The sequence below is a fragment of the Adiantum capillus-veneris genome, chromosome 2 (genome assembly GCF_014529385.1).
Source record: "Adiantum capillus-veneris isolate H3 chromosome 2, ASM1452938v2, whole genome shotgun sequence".
NCBI lineage: Eukaryota > Viridiplantae > Streptophyta > Polypodiopsida > Polypodiales > Pteridaceae > Adiantum > Adiantum capillus-veneris.
In genome coordinates this window covers 173,795,066-173,820,260 of record NC_140932.1, presented here as the reverse complement: position 1 = coordinate 173,820,260, position 25,195 = coordinate 173,795,066, and the positions used below count along the sequence as shown (strand labels likewise).

Sequence of the window (25,195 nt, the reverse complement as noted above, 5' to 3'; positions counted from 1 at the left end):
TCCTATTAGCCGCTTGGTTATGGGATCACCCCACGCTACTCGACCAGGTAATCTCTTTCGTGCACTCTTTCAAGGATGTGGTTGCCTGGTCTTACCACGATTTGGAAGGGATCCCAACAAAGTTAAGAGTCCACACAATCCTCTGGTTGAGGGGGCTAAGCCGGTCAGAGGACGGGCTTACAAGCTCAACCCCAAGTATGCAGAAGAAGTCAAAGTCGAGTTAGAAAAAATGCAAGAAGCAGGTATTATTGTGCCAGTGGAGCACTCATAATGGTTGTCCCCTATGGTTATCGCTCCCAAGAAGCAGTCCAACAAAATTCGAGTTTGCGTCGACTACCGGTTCAAAGTTTTGTAGGCCAAACATGCTATCATCGGAGGTTCATTCGCATGTATGCAGAGGTTGCCCAGCCCTTGACACGCCTTACTAGTGCTATTGTACCCTTTCAGTGCTACATAGCTGAATCCCAAGATTTTGCCTATCTCAAAAAGCGCCTAATTGAGGCACCTATTCCTGATTGGTCCACTCCTTTTCATGTCTATACTGATGCTAGTCAATTTGCGGTCAGCGCGGTTTTGACTCAACCGAGCAAGGAGTTCAACCTAGATCGCCCAATCCACTATGCCAGTCACCTGCTCACAAAGGCTGAGTGCAACTACAGCACCACACGAAGGGAAGGTTTGGCTATGGTGTATTCTTTACAAGTTTCGTCATTACTTGTTAGGGATTCACTTCACTATCATCACGGATCATCATGCGTTGCGCTATCTTCTGAATAAACCCTAAGTTGCAGGAAGAGTTTGGAGGTGGCTACTCATATTCCAAGAATTCAATTTCGACGTAGTTCTCCATCCAGGCAAGCGGCACGTCATGGCTGACCACCTCTCTCGCATACATACAGGTGACCCCGATACTCGGGTTGATGATGACTTTCTGGATAGTCATCTCTTCAAGGTCGACACAACCCTAGAATGGAATGGAGATGTGTTACATCTGCTCTCTACTGGCCTTTATCCTGAGAATGCCTCTCCCTTGCAAAAAAGAAGACTCTTGCTCAAGTCTAGACCCTTCTCTTTGATTGGTGGACAGCTCTACAAATCTGGGCCAGATGGTGTGCTGCGCAGGTGCATCTCCCCTCATGAAGTAGACCACATTCTGAAAGATGCACACAGTGGTCCTACAAGTGGCCATTACCCTGGTCACATCACGGCACAAAAAATCTTACATACAAGCTTATGGTGGCCCTATCTATTCAGAGATGCTATTGCTCATGTCAAGATTTGTGATGTCTGTCAGCGATGTGCACCCAAGCCTAGCAAGCAATCCAATCGCCCTCTGCAAGTATCTATGGCGTGGTTGCCCTTTGAGCGATGGGGCTTGGACTTTGTTGGTCCAATTGCTCCATCTGCTCAACCCAGCAATCGTAAGTATCTCCTAGTAGCGACGGATTATGCAACAAAGTGGGCCGAGGTGGTGGTTACCATCGACTGTACAGCCACCACGGTTACAAAATTTTTGTATGAAAATATTTTTTGCAGGTTTGTGTGTCCTCTGGAAATCACAAGTGATCGAGGTAGTCATTTCGTCAACGACCTGATCTCCACACTCCTCACGAACTATAAGATTTTTCATCGCAAATCTTGCTCTTACTATCCCAAAGCAAATGGACAAGCCGAGAGTACTAACAAAATGCTAATCGCGCTTCTCAAGAAAGCTCGTCACCTGCATCCAACTTCTTGGGCTCAAGCTATCCTCAGCACAATCTAGGCTTATCACACCTCCTTCAAAGCAACCATTAACCACACTCCATTCCACCTAGCTTTCGGTCTAGAAGCACTCGCACCATATGAGTTCAACTCAAGCTCAGCAAGAGTGAAAAGCGTTCGCGTCACAGCGGGGAATGCTTCCGCAAACCTCTCTCGTCTCTCAAAGTTAGAAGAAAGCAGGATGTTAGCTTCACATGCTCTGCAAGCCAAACAACTTCGTCGCAAAGCATGGCATGATCGCCATCTCAGGAAGCTGAAAATAATGCAAGGAACACTGGTGCTACTCTATCAAGCTAAATATCTAAAAAAAGCTAAGAAGTTGGTCCCAGCCTAGCAAGGGCCATTCATGGTACAAGAGATTTTTCCACAGGGAGCTGTTCAGTTAGTCACTTTGGAAGGTGTTCCCTTTGCACTAGTAAATGGATATTTAGCTCCTATATCAAGCTAAATATCTGAAAAAATCTAAGAAGCTGGTCCCAGCATGGCAAGGGCCATTCATGGTACAAGAGATTTTTCCACAGGGAGCTGTTCAGTTAGTCACTCTAGAAGGTGTTCCCTTGCCACTAGTAAATGGATCTAGAATCAAGTGTTATCACTCGCCCTGACTCTTTAGAAATCTGGTGATGTTATCCCTTCCACCAACAACCGTATGACTATCCCATCCTCAACTCTCTTCGGCCGTCCATTCTTCCCTCTACTGAAGTCTTCCTCAAGTCAGTTCTCATCTCAGTTGTAATCAATGTTATCTTTAAAATTCTTCTTGTTTTACTGCATGCATCCATTTTCCTCTCATATCATTGATATAATTCGGTTTTTGGAGTCCTACTATGATCCAGCTTGTCCTTTTAATTCTTTGAATTCACTCATAGATTGGATTGTCATCCTCCTGTTTCTGTTTCTGTCTCTGTGTCTCTATCTCTAACTTTGTGTCTTTACTACTCTGTCTCTACTGCCTCTCTATCCTTGGAGATTTGTTCAATGTCCGAGGTTCAACTCTAGTCGGATAGATCTTTCATTTTCCATGGTATTGTTCCTAGGACATTAGAACTACTCTGTTGCATCTCTCTCTCTCTCTCTCTCTCTCTCTCTCTCTCTCTCTCTCTCTCTCTCTCTCTCTCTCTCTCTCTCTCTCTCTCTCTCTCACACACACACACTCACACACGGTCGCTTCTCAAGCACCCGAAGTTCCAAAACCAAGCTACCCCCTCCCTCTCTCTACACTATGTCTCTATCAGTGTGGAAGTTTTGATTAGCCCATTAATTCTTCAGCATCTCTCTCTCTCTCTCTCTCTCTCTCTCTCTCTCTCTCTCTCTCTCTCTCTCTCTCTCTCTCTCTCTCTCTCTCTCTCTCTCTCTCTCTCTCTCTCTCGTGACACATCCAACCCTATGTATCCGTGGACAAGCTACAACACGACAAGGGTTCAGTCAGTCCAGTCAGTCTAGATTTAGAAGTGATCTGGCACTTTTGTGAGTCTATTCGTAGACCGTGCATGCCCAGTCACTTAGTGTAGATGCATATCCTCTGGTTGTACACAGCATGATCATAAGCATTCCCATCAGAATCCTTCAAGGGAATTTTCCAGTGCATTTAGCCTATTTTACCTATTTTTGACATTTTTCACTTATTATTTTTAAGTGACTTTTGTTGGAAAGTAGGTAGGGCAAATTGACTAAGTTTGTATATAAGCAAACCTAGACTAGCACTAATTGGCAAAAGAGGCAACAAGAGCCAAGCTCAACAGGCAACTTCTCAAGCAAGAATCTTGGTGGTTTCGCCTCCAAGCAAGATCCCATCCTTAGTGTTTTGCATCAGGTGTTCATCGCCCTCATCAGCTTCAGCCTAGCGTTTTCAGCAAGAGGTCATTGCCATACAGACCCCAACATCTAGCGTTTTTGAAGATCTGCAGCCCTAGCGTTTTTGGAGAGTTCTAGCGTTTGCAGCCTTTACAACTTTCAGCCTTGGCGATTTTCAGCAATGAAGACCAGCAGATTTCAGCCCATAGCGTTTTTGGACAGCAGATAAAAGGTTGCAGATTTCAGCCCTTAGGTCGGTCTCGCCATCATCGTCGTCGATACCGAGATAGCCTAGACTTGCATCAGTCACATGCATTCAGTTTGTACCAGTTTGTGCAATCATAAGTAGACCACTCTCGCCGACGAGAGTCGGGCCTTCGGAGGAGGGTTTTACAAAGTCTCTGGTATCGTATTTCTCTTCTCTCTCTATCTCTCAATCTCATACACTTGCACGCATAGTGTCCATTCACTTTGTTTGTGTCCATTGCACTCTCTCATTAAGAACAGAAAGCTCTCCCTTCCATAAGAACAAAAGGAACCTTGAGCACAGTTCGGAGCACTCATCTTGAGCAAAGTTCAAGCATTCATTCCGCTGCACCTTACATTGGTATCGGAGCTTTGGCAGTGTTCTGTAACACTCAAGGAAAGAACCACAAGAATCACAATAATTTTTTTGCTTGTTCGGTCACACAAACCCACGTTCGCTTGGGCATGTCAATTCCTAATCGTGTTTTTGAAGAGTGACAGGAATTCCAAGAAAGAAGGGCTTGTCCAGCCTCCCCTTGTGTCTCTTTTCACTCATTGAGAGCGGTCCGTGCACTTAGCGGTCGGCCAATCGACGTGAGGTGGGAGAAAGCAACCTTGGTGTGAGCGCAAGGCCGCCAAGGGGTGCGCCCGCGGAAAGGAGTAGAACTCAGATGAAGAGAAGATCCTTCTCAAACACAGATTGCAAGAGAAAGAAAACCTCAAGACCCTCAAGAACCTCAAGACCCTCAAGAACCCAAGAACCCAAGACCCTCAAGAACCCAAGTTCCTCGTGAACTTCAGAACCAAAGATCATAGTGCATGATCATCACCCGAAGCGGAATGGATACTTCGCATACAGGTGATGAGCATGAGAGAGGGGATGAAGAGTTCTCCCCACCAAGAGATTTTTCCGACCCTCCTCCTTCTCCATCTATGCCACGAGTTGTACCAACTTCCATGGAGGCGATGGTCAAGTCGATGTTGGACATGATGGCCCAACAACAAGAAGCCAATCGCGAAGCGACTCGCCTTGCGCTGGCACAACAAGAAGCAAATCGCATTGCTTTAGAACGCGAGCGCGATGAACGAAACGAAAGAAAAGCACAAAGAAAGGAGGAACGGGAAGCTCAAAGAGCGGCTTGGAGGCCGAGCGTGAGGCTCAAAGAGACCTCCGCACTCAAGAATTGGTTCGACAAGTACTTACCTCGAAGTCCGAACCAGCCAAAGATCATGGGAGTTCCTCAAGTGGCGCAAGCCACGATGCAGACTCCAACAATCCAGCCACAGAGAAGTTGACTTTCAGTAAGTATGATGGTAAGATGGATGCTACGGTTATTCATTCTTGGTTGCATCAATTTAATGCTTATTTTGCGACAACTAAGAAGGCAGGGAATAGCAAGGTTTTGATGGCAGCTATGTACCTTGCCGGTGATGCCATCAATTGGTACTACGCATGGCAAGAGGCAGAGTTAGCCGCGCACCTAAAGGAAGCCGACGAATTCACGCCCCTTTCCTTCAATTGGGCTGATTTCCAAGACAAGCTCAAGGCACGGTTTATGCAACCTCAGTACCTCGCATGATTGAAAGGACAATTGGCGCGCTCTCAAGAAAAATGGTATGCCGGTTATGTCTTTTTCTAATCGTGTTTTGCAGCTAGGTACCCAATTACGCAAGTCGGATGATGAACGCAAAGAGGCATGTCTTTATGGATTGGACGAGTATATCAAGTACGATGTCGAGGTGCTCGATCCAATCGATCTCAACAAGGCGGTAGCGATTGCTCTCGCACAGGAGATGAAGCACAACAAGGGAAAGCCTAAGGAGAACAAGACTTCCACAAGTACCTCACAGACTTCTCAGAATCCTCAGAACGGTAAGAATGGTAAGAACGGTAACCAATCTTCCAACAGTCTCTCAGAAAAGAATTCTTCCAATGAACCTAAGGGTAAGGCTAACATAATTGCTAAACCTAAGCACTCCATATGAAAAGGTAGCACAAGGACTTTTAGGAGGATACATCACGTCGAAAGAGCAAAGCACTTATTCTAAGGAAGGTCATCGTTTCCATTGTCACATTAAGGGTCACATAAAAAGAACATGTCTTAAGCTTGAATCGAATGAATCTAAAGAATCCACAGAACCCACTTCCTCTGTCAATGCAATTAATGATAACACGAGTGTGCCCCAAGTTTCTCCTGACCCTCCCATTGATGATTCTCTCATTAGATGTTATGGTCATATAACGGGGCAGCGTTTTGTCATATTGTTTGACCCAGGTAGTATGCATATGTGATCAGTCCCTCTCTTGTGTTGAGAGCCCGCCTAGAGGTTAGTCAGAAATCTCCTCTCGAGGTCTCTGGCTTTGTTCCCGGTATGGACTCTCTCATCACGCAAGAGTGTCTTGGTGTGTTGTTTTCAATTCAACAAGCTGCTTTGCGTAGAAAATTTTTAGTCTCTCCTCTCTCAGGATGTGATATAATTTTGGGCATTCGATGGTTTCGTGAGCATAACCTCTCATTGATTTGAGAGGCTAACACTTTCACTCTCAATGTCAAAAGTGACTCTCCCATTCTCATTCGTGGAGAGGAAGTTGTTCGTTCTCCCTCTCTCATTGCTAATGTGTAGGACGGATTCAGAAGAAGGAGACTCTCTCAATCTCTTCTTCTCCAAAGCATGACACACATAATTTGCATGATGATACGCATGATGATTTGAATGATAATGATGAGCATGATGATTTGGATGACATTGACAAGCATGATGATTTGCATGATCAAGATGTGATTTCTCACAAGCATGATGAGTTGCATGAAGATGATGTGATTGTTCACAAGGATCATGAGTTAGTTGATGCTTTTTCTAGCGAAGCTAACCTTGTTGCAGATTCGATCAATCACGAAGGATCGATCTTGGCTCTCGAGCCTAGGTCCAAAGAACCCCTTCAGAAAGAACCGATCTTGGCTCTCGAGCCTAGGTCTCAAGAACCCTCACAGGAAGTACTATGTGTTCGCATGATTGGTACGCACGCATTGTTCTAGTGTTTCATTCGTGATTGTTTCCTGTATTTTAGTCAACGTCTTTATGTGATCCCTTTTCCAGGCATGACATATTGTACGTTGAGCACGTTTCACTCATGAATGAGCACGAGTGTATGCAGATTGTTCATGAAAAGTATGCATTCAAGGAAGTCACATTCTATGTCTCTTCCTTGGCACGACACAGTGGTAGAAAGAACACATGAAAGTATGAGCACCAAGCCGCGCATTTCCGTTGTGTGAATTGCCACAATTGATTGCTTTAGATAAAAAGAGAGAGATTCGATCTCATCGTTTGCGTGTGTGTGGTGAACCATTTGGCACTCCGTCTCTTTGTTCATCGACATTGCATGCACAGTCTTTGAGGAAGACAAGATTTTTTCCAGTCACTCTACATGGAATAGGTATGTTCATGTTTTGTTGTTGAAAATCAGCCATGGAGATTTTTGAAGACAAAAGAAGCATGACTCTAGACGAAGTTGAAGCATTGAAGGAGCCACACAAGACTTTGTGTCGCTTTCGGCGCGGCCCAAAGAAGCAAGCGTTGCACACCTTTATGAAGTTCAAGTACCGAATGACCCACACATCAGAGTGGGCCGGAGAAGAGTCCCTGAAAGGAGGAGATGTCACGTGACACATCCAACCCTATGTGTCCGTGGACAAGCTACAGCATGACAAGGGTTCAGTCAATCCAATCAGTCTAGATTTAGAAGTCATCTGGCACTTTTGTGAGTCTATTCATAGACCGTGCATGCCCAGTCACTTAGTGCAGATGCATATCCTCTGGTTGCACACAGCATGATCATAAGCATTCCCATCAGAATCCTTCAAGGGAAATTTCCAATGCATTTAGCCTATTTTACCTATTTTTGACATTTTTCACTTATTATTTTTAAGTGACTTTTGTTGGAAAGTAGGTAGAGCAAATTGAGTAAGTTTGTATATAAGCAAACCTAGACTAGCACTAATTGGCAGAAAAGGCAACACAAGCGAAGCTCAACACGCAACTTCTCAAGCAAGAACCTTGGTGGTTTCCCCTCCAAGCAAGATCCCATCCCTAGCGTTTTGCACCAAGTGTTCATCGCCCTCATCAGCTTCAGCCTAGCGTTTTCATCAGGAGGTCATCGCCATACAAACCCCAGTATCTAGCATTTTTGAAGATCTGCAACCCTAGCGTTTTTGGAGAGTTCTAGCGTTTACAGATTTTCAGTCTTTACAGCTTTCAGCCTTGGCAATTTTCAGCAATGAAGACCAGCAGATTGCAGCCCATAGCGTTTTTGGACAGCAGATAAAAGGTTGCAGATTTCAGCCCTTAGGTCGGTCTCGCCATCACCGTCGTCAACACCGACATAGCCTAGACTTGCATCGGTCACATGCATTCAGTTTGTACCAGTTTGTGCAATCATAAATAGACCACTCTCGACGACGAGAGTGGGGCCTTCGGAGGAGGGTTTTACGTCGTCTCTGGTGTCGTATTTCTCTTCTCTCTCTATCTCTCAGTCTCATACACTTGCACGCACAGTGTCCATTCACTTTGTTTGTGTCCATTGCACTCTCTCATTAAGAACGGAAGGCTCTCCCTTCCAGAAGAACAAAAGGAACCTTGAGCACAGTTCGCAGCACTCATCTTGAGCAAAGTTCAAACATTCATTCCGCTGCACCTTACACTCTCTCTCTCTAACTCTCTGGTTTACCGTGTCTTGCTTCTAGTTTCCTTTCATTTGATCTTTGATCATCACACCCTCGCCCCTAACTTTGGCCCCTAGTCCCTCCCCCTCGCCCTAACCACCCCTCGCCCCCCCCCCCCCCCCCCCCCTAATTAGCCCTCGCCCCCCTCACCAGCCCTCGGCCCCCCTATCTACCTCTCGCTCTTACCAGCCCTCGCCCCTCCCTTATCTAGCCCTCGCCCCCCCCCATCTACCTCTCGGTCCCCCTCTCTAACCCACTCCACACCCCCCCCCCCCCCCATCTACCTCTCGGCCCCCCTATCCACCCCTCCCCCTCCCCTATTCAGCCCTATCTAACCCTCGCCCCCCTGCTAACCCCTCGCCCCTCCTTCCCTCTACCCAACCGTAGTCTATCTACTCAGAGCCCCTCCCTCGGCCCCTACCCACCTTCATCTCTCCCCTCTCGCCCTATCCAAGCACGACGTCTATCTACTTAGCGCCCCTCCCTCGGCCCCTACCCACCTTTATCTCTCCCCTCGCCCTATCCAAGCGCGACACAGGACGCGATGATGTGTTTTTGGTGTCTTGTCCCTGCATGCCTGTGTGCACTGTCTGCACAGTTGTAGCGATCAGGTATTTACGCTTCTGAAGGGGCACTGGATTGGATGTCTAACTTCCTCATCCGTCTGTCTTCCTCTTTCTCTGTTGTCACCTGAGAATCAATCTACATCATCAGCTTGCTCTCAGTCAGATTTTCAAGATACCACTTTTCAGCAGCACAGAAGTCGGGATTATGATGTATACAGAATTGCATTGTGTATGAAACATACGGTGATGTACTGATGGATGTATGATCCTGGGGATGTTTTCTATGTATGCTCTTGTGGGCCTAACCGAATCTAGTCTGCAGTGAGATCACTGTAATAAGCTTTTGGGGTTTTTGAAAAATACCGCTTCAGTGTTTACGGATAGTCGTCAATCAATGGCTATGGCAGGAGGTAAAAAATTGTTGCCGAGGAAAAGGCCTCAACCACACAAGTAGGCTAATTATGAAACTGAAGCAGAATCAGATCCTAGCAGCCATGGGGTCACGGATATGACGTCCGGTGCTCCATCTGACAGAAGTTACAAGGCCTTGGCATCAGATGCAAATTCCAGCTCAGTCTCAGACAGTGGTAGCGGCTCAAGTGGTAGCTCAAGTGCACAAGAGAAGGATCCAAATGGGAAAAGGATAATAATGAGTCACATGATCAGTCATGAAGTTGCAAGGCCTGAAAAAACAGGACACAAAACAAAATTTTCACTCAATTTTCACATGCAACAGCCCAAGCCATCTCTTACAAATGTTCTCTCACAGGACCAATTGGACAACTTGGGTGTAAAATCGCTAGCTGAAGTTGTCCTTCCTGATGACGTACCTGTCGGCATGATTCATGAAATGCTGAAAATTTTTCCCAAGGTCAGAGGACACACTTTGACAGCAGCGCGTTAAGGGCATGCAATGGGGATGACCAACTTTCCCTCCTTGCAGCCCAGTACTAGGTCTTATTCAAAGCTCTCCAAAGCTGATACCATACAAGCCCTCAAAGAAAATGCTGGTCCCCTAAAAACCACTCCAAGGTAAGTGTAAGCATCTGTATATTCCATTGTCTCCTGGCCATATGTGAATGCGGGCACTGACCTCCTGATCCAATGTGGGGTGGTATTAAATACCATGACCTTGGTTTTACCAAGGTTGACAGACAAGCCACTCTCATGGGCAAACCTATGCAGAGCATCCAAGTGACGTTGCATCCCCTCCAGAGAGTCGGAGATCAACACAATATCATCAGCATATAACAATAGCGGAATCCATGTCCCTGCCAGCGGTGCACCTCTATCACCATCTCTCTCAATGTAGTCAGAAACCTCATCCACATACATACCAAATAGAGTAGGAGAGAGCGGGCATCCCTGCTTCACCCCAATAGTGGGGTGAACCGGTGTAGATAGACCCTCTGAGGTGCGTACATTCCCTACTACTGATCTGTACAGTGCCATGATCCCCCAGATGAGCTCTGTGGGTACTCCCATCTCGTGTAATCCACGCATCAATCTAGCTCTGGGTATTGTGTCAAATGCTTTGCAGAAGTCCACAAAGCTACAATAGATTCGTCTCCCACGGGATCTGCCTTCCTCTATGATGGCCCTGAGTGTCAAAATATGGTCCAGAGTAGAAAAAACCTCTCCTGAACCCTGCCTGCCCAACAGCACGCATTCCCTCCCTCTCTGCCCATCTACTCAACTGCTGCTCAAAAATGGATGCGTACAGCTGTGCCGATGTGTTTCCAATCATGATAGTGCGATAATTTCCAGGCTCCATAGGGTCTCCTGCCTTGAAGATAGGTACGATTGTAGACAGGCTCCAAGTATCAGGCAAGCCCTCACACATGGCACGGTTAAACATAATTGCTAGAAGCTCTGCTAGTAGATCTCTGGCATGCATGAAATGCTCAGCCACTAAGCCATCATGATCATATGCTCTCCCAGTCCTCATCCTGTCAATGGCCTTCTTCACCATCTCACCGGTGAAAAAGGCACATGTGTGTGGGCATGGATCGGGGGGTCGGGAAGGGGCTGCTATCCAAAAACTGTGTACAAAGATGATGTGTACTGACCCCAAGTCTCTGTAGAGGTAATGGCAGGGGGAGGAGACTGCTCATGAAAGAGCCTCCATGCCTCACGCGAGTCCTGACTCAAGAATAGCTGGTATAGATCCTGCTCTAGTCGAGCCAAAAATGCCCTCTTCTTCCGCCGCACTAGGCGTCGGAAGTCAATCTGTGACTGTCTGTGTGAGATGTCCCCCAAAAGCACTTCCCTCTGAAGTCTAGCTCTAGTCTGACGGCATTCCTCATCATACCAGCTGTTCTGAGGCATGCTCCCATAACGACGTCTCTGCTCAGGCTGTGTGTGTAGGTATGTCTCTGCTGCATCATCATGTAATATCTATGTCAGTATGGTAGTAAGCTCCTCCAGAGGTCGCCTCGGCTCCTCAATGGATAAGCGCCTGTAAATCCCGTCAATGTATACAGAATCCGTCTCCCGCGTGAAGGTGTAGCAAGTAGGGGCTGCTACACGTGGAATATGTGCTACATTGAATTGGAAAGAGCACGGTCAGCGACACAATAGCATGATCCACTGCCACCCCAACAGGACTAGGCCCAACTGTGAGATTCTGTATACTAGATATGAGGCTCGGCTGTGCCATGATATAATCTACCATGCTGGCTCCATGTCTATGTGGAAAGCATGTGAAGCCACCCGCATCGGGAAATCTTGAGAGAGAGAGAGAGAGAGAGAGAGAGAGAGAGAGAGAGAGAGAGAGAGAGAGGGGCTAGAGCCAGTGTTCGGGAAAAATGTGTTTCAGCTTAATATTATGCCGGTTTCAATCGCAAAAATGCCGGTTGAGGACAAGGGGAAAAGGAGAAATTCTAGCCCAAAATGGAGAAAAATAGGGTTAAAACCCAAAATTTAAAACTAATTTTCTAAAATTTCCTCTCGGCAAATTCAAGGAAAGGAATTTTGTATGTTTGGAAAAATGATTTTTCCCGAACACTCGCTGGCTGCAGGTCAGATCATCACACTAAACCTATGTATCTTTCGAGCACCAATTCTGATGCGGGCTGCCAATCGGGTGGCCAAGATGGACATCAATAAGCAGGTACCTACACACACACACAGCTATTTGGAAAGTTGGGGAATGGTTGCAGCTGCGAGAATCAGTTGTACACAATTTTCAAGGCCTTTGCTGCAAGCTCCAAACCTCAAAACGTCTCTCTCTCTCTCTCTCTCTCTCTCTCTCTCTCTCTCTCTCTCTCTCTCTCTCTCTCTCTCTCTCTCTCTCTCTCTCTCTCTCTCTCTCTCTCTCTCTCACACACACACACACACACACACACACACACACACACGCATGCATTGAATCTTGGATGTCCGTGTACAGGTGGTCACCTGTAAACCACCAAGGCCTACACCTCACGAAGAAGGCAACTTCCAATCATGCCGGAAAGGGAGCCTCTCTCTCTCTCTCTCTCTCTCTCTCTCTCTCTCTCTCTCTCTCTCTCTCTCTCTCTCTCTCTCTCTCTCTCTCACAATCGCAAGTGGCTGCGGCGCTCTCTCGCTCTCTCTTGCGTGATCTGTAGTCTGTAGAACCCCAAGGTCCACACCTCACTAAGAGGGCAGCACCCAATCATGCAAAAGTGGGGATTGGGCAGGTTATATAGAACGTCCTTGCTATGGCGGGCATCAGAGGTCGAGGCTATTGGAGCCTGGAGGGGATGAGTTCACATGTTGCGGGCGGTAGCTACCGGCTACAATAGCTTCTTGTAAAGCATGGGAGCATTATGGCGGTGATACCTGTGACCTCTCTCTCTAACCATGGAAGAGGTTGATGAGATCCGACGGTGATTGATAAAAGATTTCATATGAACCCACCAAACCCCCCCCCCCCGTATCTCGTCTCAATCCCGAATTAACTTCATATTTATTTCCTTTCTCCTTAGTGTTTTAGTGTTCTAGTGTTAGTTCTTTGTAACTGTAATTTTCGTACTCAAACAAGGTGTCACATTCTGTCACAAACTGCTGACATGTCAAAGCCCTAAAGAATGGAGCCAACTTATAGATGCCGGCCGAGGGGCCTAAACCCTAAGAAGAACAAGTAACAGAAGAAGAAGTCCTACCAACTTATGGGGACCCCGTCTGATAGGGCCCCAAGTGACATAAAGGATTAAAATAAAGGAGGACCCACACACACAGAGAATTGCGTAGCAGCTGATGACGTGGTAGCTGTACAGAAATTCCGAAAATTGCGTTGACATGATGACGTGGCAGACTGTATGGATTTCCGCGTTTTGTGCTGACTGCTGTACAAAATTCCGTGATTTATGTTGGCATTGCTTTTGGACCAGAAGCTTTTGAGTTTGAAGGCTTTTCATGTAAACTGCTTTTCATAGGCCAAGGACCTTTAAATATGTGCTAAGGGCTCATTCTCTGGCATGCTTCCTAGAGAAGCTGCAAAGCGTGGAGTTCCGGCTTGTACTATGTTAGAGCAATATAAAGAAATACCGAAAGGGGCGCCAAGGTTTGGGGCCAATACTCTCTGGGATGGAATTCCGCCACTCCGTGTCGCATGTCGTCTCTCTCTCTAGTTCTATTTTTATTGAAGTGCTAAAAGTCTGTTCAGTCTGTTCTTTTCTATTGGCACGTGGTGCCCGTTGTTGGGGTGGTAAAGCCCAATGTGCCGCGCCTAAGTGTTGGGCGGCCAAAGACTACCGGGAACTAATACTGACCATTCATTCTACATAAAAGAATAAGGACTCATAACCTAACACTATTGTGTTTGGAGTCCGCCCAAGCCTGTGTCTCCTTTCTTCTCTATTGATGCGCACGCTCTCGCACGCGCTCTTCAACTGGTATCAGAGCTCAGGGATTGGAAGCACCATTGGAGCTCAGCGGAGAGGCAAGCGGAGAAGCAGCAAAAACTGCAGCACATTTTTCCAGATCTATTTTGGCCTACCAAAACATCTTCATTTGAGCCGATTCCCGCGATTCCTGACCGGTTTTTCGTCCTCTTCAACTTTGCAAAAGAAAGTTTCTCAAAATCTTCACCAATTTTGAGATACGTCACTCAGACTGCCTATAGGTCGTGAAGTAGAAGCTGCAGATTTTTACAGATCTGTTTTGATCTGTAAAGACAGCTTATTTCAAGTCCATTCCCCAATCGTTTTCACGTGGTATACAACTTTGCAGAAGGAAGTTTCTTCAAATTTTGCATAGTTTGATATTCAGTTCAGACAGCAGGGTGGTCTATCCTCGTCAGTTCTTCTGCGTACAGGTTTTCGTTGCAAACTCTTTCTGCAATGTCTATCACATGCATATTTGATGCAAGTCTTGAGGGTCTGTTATATCAGACAAACCGCCGCAACGGTTACAGAAAAGGGTTTTTGTGGTTGATGTAAGATCTTATGCGGTTTATGTATTGTGATGGAAATATGCAAAGCCTATTATTGAGGGTCGTGGTAAGGTTTTATTGAGCTGGGAGATTCTCAAATGTGGAGATCCTTTCGGTGATACAAGTTTTGGAGCCAGCCCCCGACATCCCCATAGTTTCGGCATCGACATAGGATGTATGTTTATGCGGTTAGTGCAGTATTGGTGTGCATCTGCTGACCCGCCATTGTTGACATTGCTGTCATGTTTATGCGTATGCCTTTGACAATGTTCAGTTGGTCAGAGACACTCTTCTAGAGTTGGAGACATTGACAGTGACAGTTCTATGAGATTTTATCTTGCCGGTTTAGCCACTTTGATCAGCATTTCAATCTTTGTACACATTTATTTTGGGTTCAGAAGTCAGTTTTGCAGGGGAGAATGCCGAAATTTTTCAAGTTTTCTATCATCTTCTTCAGTGGAGCGGATCTATCACTTTTGTTTCTTGTCGAGTGATGGCTTCATCATCGGAGAACTCTTTGTTCAACATTGAAAAGTTAGATGGTACTAACTTCCCATTTTGGAAGGAACAAATTTACAATGTCTTAGTACAAAAGAAGCAGATCCGGCCAATAGAGATGAAAGGGATAAAGCCTGAGGATATGAATGAGTATGATTGGTAGGAGTTGGATGAGCTTGCCAGGTCCACCATCATGCTGACTTTGTCAAAGAATGTGTACTTCAATGTGAACATGGAAAAGACTAGTTATGAGCTGCGGAAGAAGTTATGTGACCTGTATGAGAAGCAAAGTGCACCATCACAGGTTTATTGGCTGAAAAAGTTGGTTGATTTGAAGATGGATGAGGGCACACCCATGTGCAACCATCTCAATGAGTTCAACACAATTTTCAATCAACTTTCTGCACAGGGAGTCAATTTTGACAATTCGGTCAAAGCAATGTTCTTGCTAGTTACGCTGCCAGAAAGTTGGGATACTTTTCGCACAGCCATAAGTAACTCAGCACCTCCTGATGGTTTAACATGTGCTGATGTTGAGGGCAGTTTACTTACTGAAGAGGTTAGCAGGAAAAATCTTGATACTTCTCGTGGTACTAGCAATGCTCTCGTTGTTCATGGTCGATCACAAGAAAAGGGCAAGCAGAATCAAAGAGAAAAATCTCGTAGCAAATCACGTGGCCGAAAAGACATTGAGTGCTATCATTGTCAACAAAAGGGTCATATGAAGAAAGACTGTCGAAAGTGGAAACAAGAGAAAGGTAAAGACAAGAAGTCGGAAGAAGGCAAGACTAAGGAAAGCAGTATAAAGATTGAAGAGATCAACAATGTTTTGTTGAAGATTCTGATGGAGATATTTATCTCACATCTGCCATGGATTCAACATTTTTGGTTGCCATTGATAACTATGCTTTCCAGGATTGGGTTATTGACTCGGGTGCATCGTTTCATGTGGCTCCTCACAGAGAGTGGTTCAGTACATATGATGCAGCCCGTAAAGGTCATGTTCGTCTTGGCAATGATTTTGCTTGCGACATAGTTGGTGTCGGCGATGTGCAGCTGAAATTTCAGAATGGTTCTTCATTCATGCTCAAGAATTTGAGACATATGCCGAAGCTTACCAAAAGCTTGATTAGTACAAGACAATTGGATGACGCAAGATATTACTGCACATTTGGTGATAGTTCGTGGAAGATCACCAAAGGTTCTTTAGTGGTAGCACATGGTTAAAAGTCTGGGACTTTGTACATGCTACATGTATCCAATATTAAAAAACCATGTAATTTGTGTAACAGAGCAGCCAAGTGTTTCTTTGTGGCATCGCCGATTAGGACATATGTCTCAAAAGGGAATGAAAATCTTATCTCGTTTTGGTTATGTGCATGGCTTCAATTTCTCAGACTTTTCAGTTTGTGAGCATTGTCTTTATGGTAAACAAATACAGTCACCACACAAAAAGGGAAGCACTTGAAAAAGTGAGCCATTAGAGTTAGTGCATAGTGATGTCTGTGGACCTATGCCTAGCGTATCCATGGGAGGTTCATTGTACTTTGTTCATTCATTAATGACTTCTCAAGGAAAGTGTGGGTATATCCTCTCAGAAAGAAGGATGAAGTTCTTTGAAAATTTCAAAATTTTGTGGCATTAGTGGAGAATCAGTCCGGCAAGAAAGTAAAGTGCTTGAGGTCAGACAATGGTGGTGAGTATGTCACTAAAGCCTTTCTGAATTTTTGTGATTCCAAAGGCATCAAAAGAGAGTTGACAGCTCCATATAACCCTCCACAAAATGGTGTTGCTGAGAGGATGAACCGTACCATACAAGAGAAGTTACGTAGCATGTTGTCTAATGCAGAGTTGCCTGAAGGATTTTAGGCGGAAGCGTTAGCAACTGCTGTCCATCTTATTAATAGATCTCCTAACAAGGCTTTAGATGAGAAGGTACATGAAGAGCTTTGGTCTGAGAAGCCACCTTCTTACAAGCATCTTAGAGTCTTTGGCTGTGAAGCGTATTGCCATGTTCCAGAGAAGTTTCGAAGCAAGTTGGCTCCTAAGTCAAAGAAATGCATATTTCTTGGCTATGGCAATCCTGGCGAGATGGGATTTCAGCTATGGGATCCTGAAGCTAAAAAGATAGTTCGCAGTAATGACATATACTTCAATGAAGAAAAGATGCATAAGAAGCCTGTGCATACAGTGGAGGTCGAGAGAGTTATCTTCCAAGAAGATGGAATTGTCCACAATAGGGTTGAAGTGCCTAATGTCAGACAACAAGTACAGAATCCTCCTGCAGTACAAGATGTTGCTCAAGGACAACCGGCTCAAGCAGTTATTAGAAGGTCTACATGAGTTTCAAGGCCTCCTGATAGATTTACTCCCTCATTGGACTACATTATGTTGACAGATTGCGGGGAGCCTTCCTGCTATAAGGAAGCCATGTCAATGGATGACAAGGCAAAGTGGGAGAAAGCTATGCAATAAAAAATGGACTCGTTGCATAAGAATCAAACTTGGAAGTTGGTTCGGTTGCCTAAAGGTAAAAAGGCATTACCATGCAAATGGGTGTACAAGCAAAAAATTACACCTCATGATAATAAACCCAAGTATAAGGCACGACTTGTTGCTAAAGGATTTAAGCAGCAACAGGGTATTGACTTTGATGAAATCTTTTCTCCGGTTGTCAAGATGACTACTCTGCAGTGTGTACTTCCCTTGGTTGCTAAAGACGACATGGAACTTGACCAGATGGATGTCAAGACGGCGTTCTTGCATGGTGATCTTCAAGAAGAAGTTTATATGCAGCAGCCAGAAGGTTTTGTTGAAAAGGGCAATGAAGACTTGGTGTGTCAGTTAGAAAAGACTCTTTATGGTCTAAAACAGTCATCAAGGGAGTGGTATCGTAAATTCTACTCGTTCATGCTCTCTCAAGGCTACAAACGTAGCAATATGGACCATTGCCTCTACACTAAGAGAGCTAACGATGGTAGTTTGCTGAGTTTGGTCCTTTATGTGGATGATATGTTAATTGTCGGGAAATGCAGGGATGAGATTTCAGCCTTGAAGTCAGAGTTACATGCAAACTTTGAAATGAAAGACATGGGTGAAGCAAGCCATATCCTTGGCATGCGCATTAAGCGAGACAGATGCAAGAAATTGGTCTATTTGTCTCAATCTGAGTACATTGCTAAAGTGCTCAAGCGTTTCAATATGGAGAAAGGGAAGGCATTGAGTACTCCATTGCCTCCATATGAGAAACTTTCTAAAAATGATTGCCCTAAGTCTGAAGAGGAAAAGGCTGAAATGGTACAAGTGCCTTATTCATCTGCAATTGGGAGTTTGATGTATGCTATGATTGCTACACGTCCTGATATTGCTTTTGCAGTGGGAGTTGTTAGCAGATATATGTCAAATCCAGGCAAGAAACATTGGGAGGCAGTGAAAGGGGTTATGCGATATTTGAATGGTACAAAAGACATGTGCATTTTCTTTGGAAGAAAGGAAGCATGTGTAATTGGTTACACGGATGCAGATTATGCAGGAGACTTGGACAAGAGAAGGTCCACTTCAGGCTATGTTTTTGAATTCACTAGAGGTGCAGTTTCATGGCGATCTCGTTTGCAAGATTGTGTTACCTTGTCTACTACAGAGGCTGAATATGTTACAGCTTCAGAAGCTTGCAAGGAAGCTATAAGGCGTGGTCGGCTGGTGGGAGACTTGGGAATCAATGTTGAGATGCCTGTGTTACATTGTGATAGACAAAGTGCTATACAATTGGCAAAGAATCCAGTGTTTCATGCAAAGACAAAGCATGTGGATGTGAAGTATCACTCCATTCGTGAGGTGCTTGAGGACAAAGCGATTGCAGCTTGCCAAGATTCACACCATTGAAAACCCTGCTCATCTTCTAACAAAGGGCTTACCTTCAGAGCAGTTTGCACATTGTCGAGCACTCATGGGCATTGGGTAGATGATCATGGTCATTGTCTACCTGTATTGTGTATATATATACATTGTTACCCTAGCTTAAAGGCACATTGTCCTTTAAGTGGGAGGTTGTTGGGGTGGTAAAGCCCAATGTGCCGCGCCTAAGTGTTGGGCGGCCGGAGACTACCGAGAACTAACACTGACCATTCATTCTACATAAAAGAATAAGGACTCATAACCCTAACACTATTGTGTTTGGAGTCCACCCAAACCTGTGTCTCCTCTCTTCTCCATTGCTGCACACACACACGCACTCTTGCACGCGCTCTTCACCCGTCTTGTGACAGATTCACCAATTGTAACTTTTTGGTCTCATAGGTCATTTTGGCCTTTCGAAGACGTTAATATAACATTTCATTCATCTCTCTCTCTCTCTCTCTCTCTCTCTCTCTCTCTCTCTCTCTCTCTCTCTCTCTCTCTCTCTCTCTGTGTGTGTGTGTGTGTGTGTGTGTGTGTGTGTGTGTGTGTGTCACTGTCCGCTACTGGCATGAAGAGCATTTGACATGTGTCCGGTGGAGGGACCCGAATCCCTTCCCCTTTTATTAGTGTATAGATATAGCAGGACTTGAAAATTCTACACTTGCTTGGGAGAAAGACGTGACTTGCATACAAGCTTGTGTGATCCAAAGACTTACGTAAGTGAGTCGCGCTAAAGAGACAAGACAAAGACAATATTTCATCAAAGATGGACTTTTTTTTGAAGTAGAAAAGTTTGTGCGCTGGAATTCGATGAGGTTCAACAAGGGATTTTGTTCAGATGTCACGATGTTCCTAACGTTGGGGCAACCAGGCGTCCAAAGAACCTTAGCATCGGTCAAAAAATATTTATAGTGGCCAAGGATGCACTCTTACACAGACAAGTATGTGAAGAAGTGCACTCAATGTCGGGTCAACCAAGTAGAGCGCCTTAAGAAAGCTCGCTTGCAACATCCATTAGAAAGCCCTGCTGCCAAATGGCGAGTATTTGCATGGATTTTATGGTTGGTGGGTTGTGGCAATAATGCCATTTGGGTCGTTGTTGATAGACTCACAAAGTTGGCAACATTGACTGTAAAAAGCTGTGAGTTGGCATTCTTATTAGTCGATCAGATTTATAAGGTGTATGGCCTGCAAAAGAATATTGTCGATTATCAAGAATCATCTTCAAAAAGTCCTATCTTATTCATAAAGCGAAATAATGCTAGTTCATCCATAATTTTCTATCTAATATCTAATCTGGAACGAGTATCTCCTCGCCCCATTCTATTTTTGATCTGTCAACCATTTTCATTATTGTGCCTTCTTGGGGCACCATGCAAAGATATGTCCATGTTCTCCACATTCAAAACATTTTCCTGCTTTGAAATATTCATCTCTCTGTTCTTCTGTCAGTCGAGATCATGTATCTCTCTGTCGTCTATTTCTGTTATGACTTGTTGAAGGTTCATCTGGTGGGTAAGTCAAGTTACCCGAATGTAAAGCAAATCCCCACTTTGCATGTCTTATCAACAAATGTATGGACTCTAACTTCTTTTCAAGAGAGTAGTCTCGGATCTCTTTAGGAAGTCCACAGCAAAAACGCTCAATTTGCTCCTTGAAACTGATCTTCTTAAAGGATGAAGCAGGTAGGAAGACATCCCAAAAATCTTTCACAATAAGTATCCAAAGGTTCTACCTTGACCATCCGAATATGATTCCAGTCAGTAATCACGTCTCGTTCGTATTCTTGTGTGAGCCATGAAGAAATAAAGAGTTTCTTAAATTTCAACCACTTTGTCGGTGCTTCTTTCCTTCACAAAAGAGTGAACCACCATGTCCGTGCATTGCCTTTCAAAAAAAATGATGCCCGTCTAACCTTGGAGTGCTCTGTATAGCGGCCTCCAAAAAATGCTATATCAAACTGTTGGATAAAGGCTAAAGCCTTGGGAGCATCTCGAAACCCTAAAAAGTACTCAAACTTTACTACCACCTATCCTCCCTCTTTGAATTCCTTGGCCGTTTTGCCCTTGTCGTCGAGAAGATCATACTGATTGGCTCTGTAAAAGTGCTTCCTTTTTTAATAAAACCTATGGTCCTTTCATCGTTTCTTGCCCTTTCTATCCTCATCACTGGAGTCAAAAGAGAATGAGTTGTCCGAGCTGTCAAAAGAAGATCAGGATGAACTGGACAATCCTTCGAAGCGTACATGCTTCTTCTATTTTCTTGCATTCTCGAAAGAGGATTTTTGGCCCAAGTAACCAGGGAAGTCAGTTCCCTGGTTACGTTTATTTAATTGCTTCTCCTTTGACCCCAACAATTGGTTGACTTGTTTTTCAACAACGTCCTCGAGTTCATCTTCACTAAACATCCGTGGGACAGGAGGTTTCTTGAGGGCTGACTTTATCAAGGAATCGATGGCTTTCTGCCGATGGGAATGCACCTCATCCATCGGGTGCCGGGTCAAAAATATAACATATTGAGGATCCTTTGCAAACTGAAGTATCTGCTTTGCGCAATCATCAACCTATTGTTGACATTGCATCTCCATAAGCTGATACTGTGTAGGCTGAGACGGCCCGTACTCGTGATCTGCTAATCCACTCGAATTCTCCGTACTACCTCCCGTTTCCGATGTGACGGGAGGAGTCATTTGATTCTTGCCGAAATCCATGGGTGTCGCGAGAAAAAGGATCGGATTTCCCGGTAGAATAGAAATTGGCCGTGCTCTGATACCACTGTCACAAACTTGGACACCCCAAGTCTGGAATTTGTCGCGACACAAGAGATTCACTTTAAAAAAACTTCACAACTTTCTCACACTTTACAATTGAGTCGACACAGCACAGCATAGTTCCGTGCCCAGAGGTGTTGGCCCCAAAATCTCGCGCCCCTTTCGGCATTTCTTTATTATATTAATGCTTGAGCAAAGTACAAATCCGAAGGGGTCCTCTGCGCTCAGATTCTGCGTCCAGATACTCTGAAGAGTGAGGCCCCTTAGGTACTTTTAATCTTACCAGCGATGCCAAACGCAGAGCCCCAAAAGCAGTTGAACTCAAAAGCAATTGGTTCCTAAAAGCAATAATCCCAGAAGCAACTTGTTCCAAAAAGCAACTGGCTCCAAAAGCTGCCAGAAAAGGCATCAGCGCAAAAAGCGGAATTCCGTACAATCTACCACGTCAACACCCTGTCAACGCTTTTTACGGGCATCCGTACTACCAGCATGTCAACGCATTTCACGGGGAGCCGTATTGTCTGCCACATCAGCTGCCATATAGCCAGCCTGTACAATTACTGCCACATCATCACTGTGTGTTCGGGCAATACTGCCATGTCATCACTTTGTGACACACCCCAATTCCGATGGATAGACAGAAAGGTCAGGTTAACAAGGCAGAGCATCTTAAGAAAGCTCACCTGCAACATCCATGTATGGCTTGCCAAAAAATATTGTCAGTTATCATGATACATGCCCAACAGACATGATCAAGCTAATGTCGAGGATACTGCAAGCTGCAGCAGTCACCAATAGACCGCATGGACCACCCCAAGATGGTTTCTTCCAATGGCTAACCAAAGAATAGGCAAAGTGGCAAACTTTCAACCTGCTGCCCACCCAAAACCACGCCTGCGAGGGGATGTAAATGTTGCTGTCCAGAAAAAATCAGCATGCTTGTCCCCTCCTGGACTGTACCGTAGGGTTGTAAGGTCCAAAATGGGTAGAATCTCTACGTGCACAGCCTTCGGAAGTCTGAAACAAGAAAAAAACAGTGTATAACCCTTAAGTAATCACTAGAGTCCGTTGTCGCCATTGATCCAATGGTAGATCCAGTGTAGACGAATGTCAAAAGGCTAGATCCAAGTCAGATTGAGGCTCCCAAATGACTCTCAATCCGCAGAGGCTGACCCGTACCTCACGGCAAGTAATCTCTCTAATCGTCAACACGCAGCAGAGAGGCATAGGTTGACTAACAGCATGGGGAATCTCGAATCGGAAGCTGTATCAGATGCAGCAATGCCAACGCAGATGGTGAAGGCACCCTGAGGGGGCTGCCAGGCACATGCCACAAACACCACCGAAACTGAGTATTACAGCCAGAGCGATGGGTGAAGGTGAGGGGCGCCCAGCAGGCCAAAGCCCTTGGGTTTCTGCTGCTCTTCACAAGCTCCTAATCTGCAAAGACACAAGCCCTCTTTCGCACTCAAAGCGACCTTAGATCAGCCATCATAACAACGTTTTTGGCAGCACCAGATCAACCTATCGTTAGGCATCCAACAAGCAGCAAGACCCCAGTCAAGAAAAGTCCAGAATTAGTGTCAAAGCCCTTAGAATCAGATCAGTCCCGTAGATTTACCGATCAAAGCCATTAACATGACACCTTCCATGCAATAGAAGTTATATTTGAAGCTCACCCATAGCAGCCTCTCTGCTTGCCAATTAGTAAGTACGACCAATGTCTTAAAAGAAGACTTCATCCTCTCATCTACAACCAATGAAATGAAGTGGAACATAATGAGTGTTGTCTTACACATTAGAAATTACCTAATAGTGATTCTGCTTGCCGATTAGTAAGTACGACCAATGTCTTAAAAGAAGACTTCATCCTCTCATCTACAACCAATGAAATGAAGTGGAACATAATGAGTGTTGTCTTACACATTAGAAATTACCTAAAAATGCAAAGCTACCACACTTAAGGAGCTGTCTGCAACACAGAAGTCAAAAACTGGATCTCAATGATGCCAATTGCCAAGAAATCAATATTTTTCTTTGAGCTACCGTAACACATAAAAAGACCCCATCGTTCCATCCTATTTGTCAAAACTCACTCACGTTCTTCACTGGCCCATTTGACTAGTTCAACTGAGAAAATCACTAAAAACAACAAAAGCTAGCTAGAAATTCATACCAGAGTTTCCAAATGCTTATCGATCGATGTCATCTCTTCCCCAATAGAGTGTAGAGCTTCGGCTGCCACAATGAAAGCTCGGTAATGCCCAACTGCCAAATCTTGCATCTGTCTCCGAATTTTTTCGGAATCAACTCGTAAGAGCTCAGGTTCCTGGCTTGTTCAAAAAAAATAGTTGTAAGCAGTGAAATATACTGAGTGTTCATCAATATGATCTGTATAAACTAAGATGATTGCACAGTCGATTAGATTAGTTTAATGTACACTTGTAAAGCTAGAATTACAATTTCTATTCTCTGGTTTTTAACACTCCCCTGCAAGTTTCCGTCTTTTAATTACTCAAGCACAAGATTGTAGAACTCCCAGAATGCTTATACGAAAGGTCTCTAAATGATGAGTTACACAGCTTTCAATGACTAGAGAAAGCAAGCAATTGAGTATAGAAACAACCCTGCACTGCCTGACAGAAAATTCGATTTAAAAACAGCCCTAGATCTCTTCTCCTACGATGCAGTTTTAAATTGATTGATGTTATCACAAACAATTACAAGACTAGCAAGAGCTGATAGACAAATCGCTGGCTTGATTTACCATACCTTGTGCAACCTATCCAGACTGAACGAAAGAAGCTCTGAGACATATGCTTGCTGCGAGGCATTATTCAAAGAAGCCGGAAGTACATCCATGCTGCTCTTTACACGGAAGACTGCAGCCAGGAGAAGAATAAAAAGACCGCTAGCACATTGTAACAATCTGCATTATCAAAGAGTCAGGTGTGGCGGGTAAACATCTGCAACAACCTGAGAGGTAAGCATCTACATATGTATGCATCTAGCAGAGAAGAAGCATTTGCACCGCTAGCATAGTTCATGAAGATTTGCACTGCTTTGCTTTGAGGTTAGTTTCATTTAATCATTTAAAACGCTACTTAGTTTTGAATGTAATGCTTATGTCTTGAGGTTTGAGAAAATTACCGAAATACCCCTGAAATTTGTGGAAATGCCCAAAATACCCCTCAAATTTCAAAGATTCCTAAAATACCCCTCATATTTGCCCAATAATTCCTAAAATTCCCTTCAATGCCTCCAAAAATTTCCAAAATACTCCTCATTAACCTCCAAAACATTTCTAAAGCAAGTTTGATTTTCAACTCTTCCTAAAAAAACTAGAGTGCTTCGTTAGCCTGCATGACCGCAAGTGGATAACAAACTGGTGTAACGGTTCAAACCTTCATGGCGATTGCAATTAGAGAGAGAGCTTCTCTTTGGTAGCTGCATGCGTATGGAAATGAATGGAGAGTAAGGGCACTATTGTAATTACTATTTTGTTCTCATCAAAGCATTGAACAAGAGTATACATTAG

General features: G+C 44.6%; 1 protein-coding gene across 2 annotated transcripts in view; it reads right to left on the bottom strand.

Moving 5' to 3' along the window:
- The window catches only part of LOC147464086 (conserved oligomeric Golgi complex component-related / COG complex component-like protein), a 55,852-nt gene extending 31,085 nt beyond the window's left edge, over nucleotides 1-24,767 (bottom strand). Inside the window, exons 1-3 of one of the 2 annotated variants that reach the window (XM_086492707.1) lie at nucleotides 24,634-24,767; nucleotides 24,430-24,539; nucleotides 23,834-23,986 (exon numbers count right to left, since the gene is read on the bottom strand). In XM_086492707.1, coding sequence (XP_086348833.1) covers nucleotides 23,834-23,986; nucleotides 24,430-24,539; nucleotides 24,634-24,664 — 294 coding nt within the window. In that variant the 5' untranslated portion in view covers nucleotides 24,665-24,767. Of the gene's footprint in view, nucleotides 1-23,466; nucleotides 23,536-23,833; nucleotides 23,987-24,429; nucleotides 24,540-24,633 lie in introns of those variants that run through there. The other variant, XM_086492716.1, reaches the window with a different exon arrangement.
- Nucleotides 24,768-25,195: the final 428 nt, after the last annotated feature.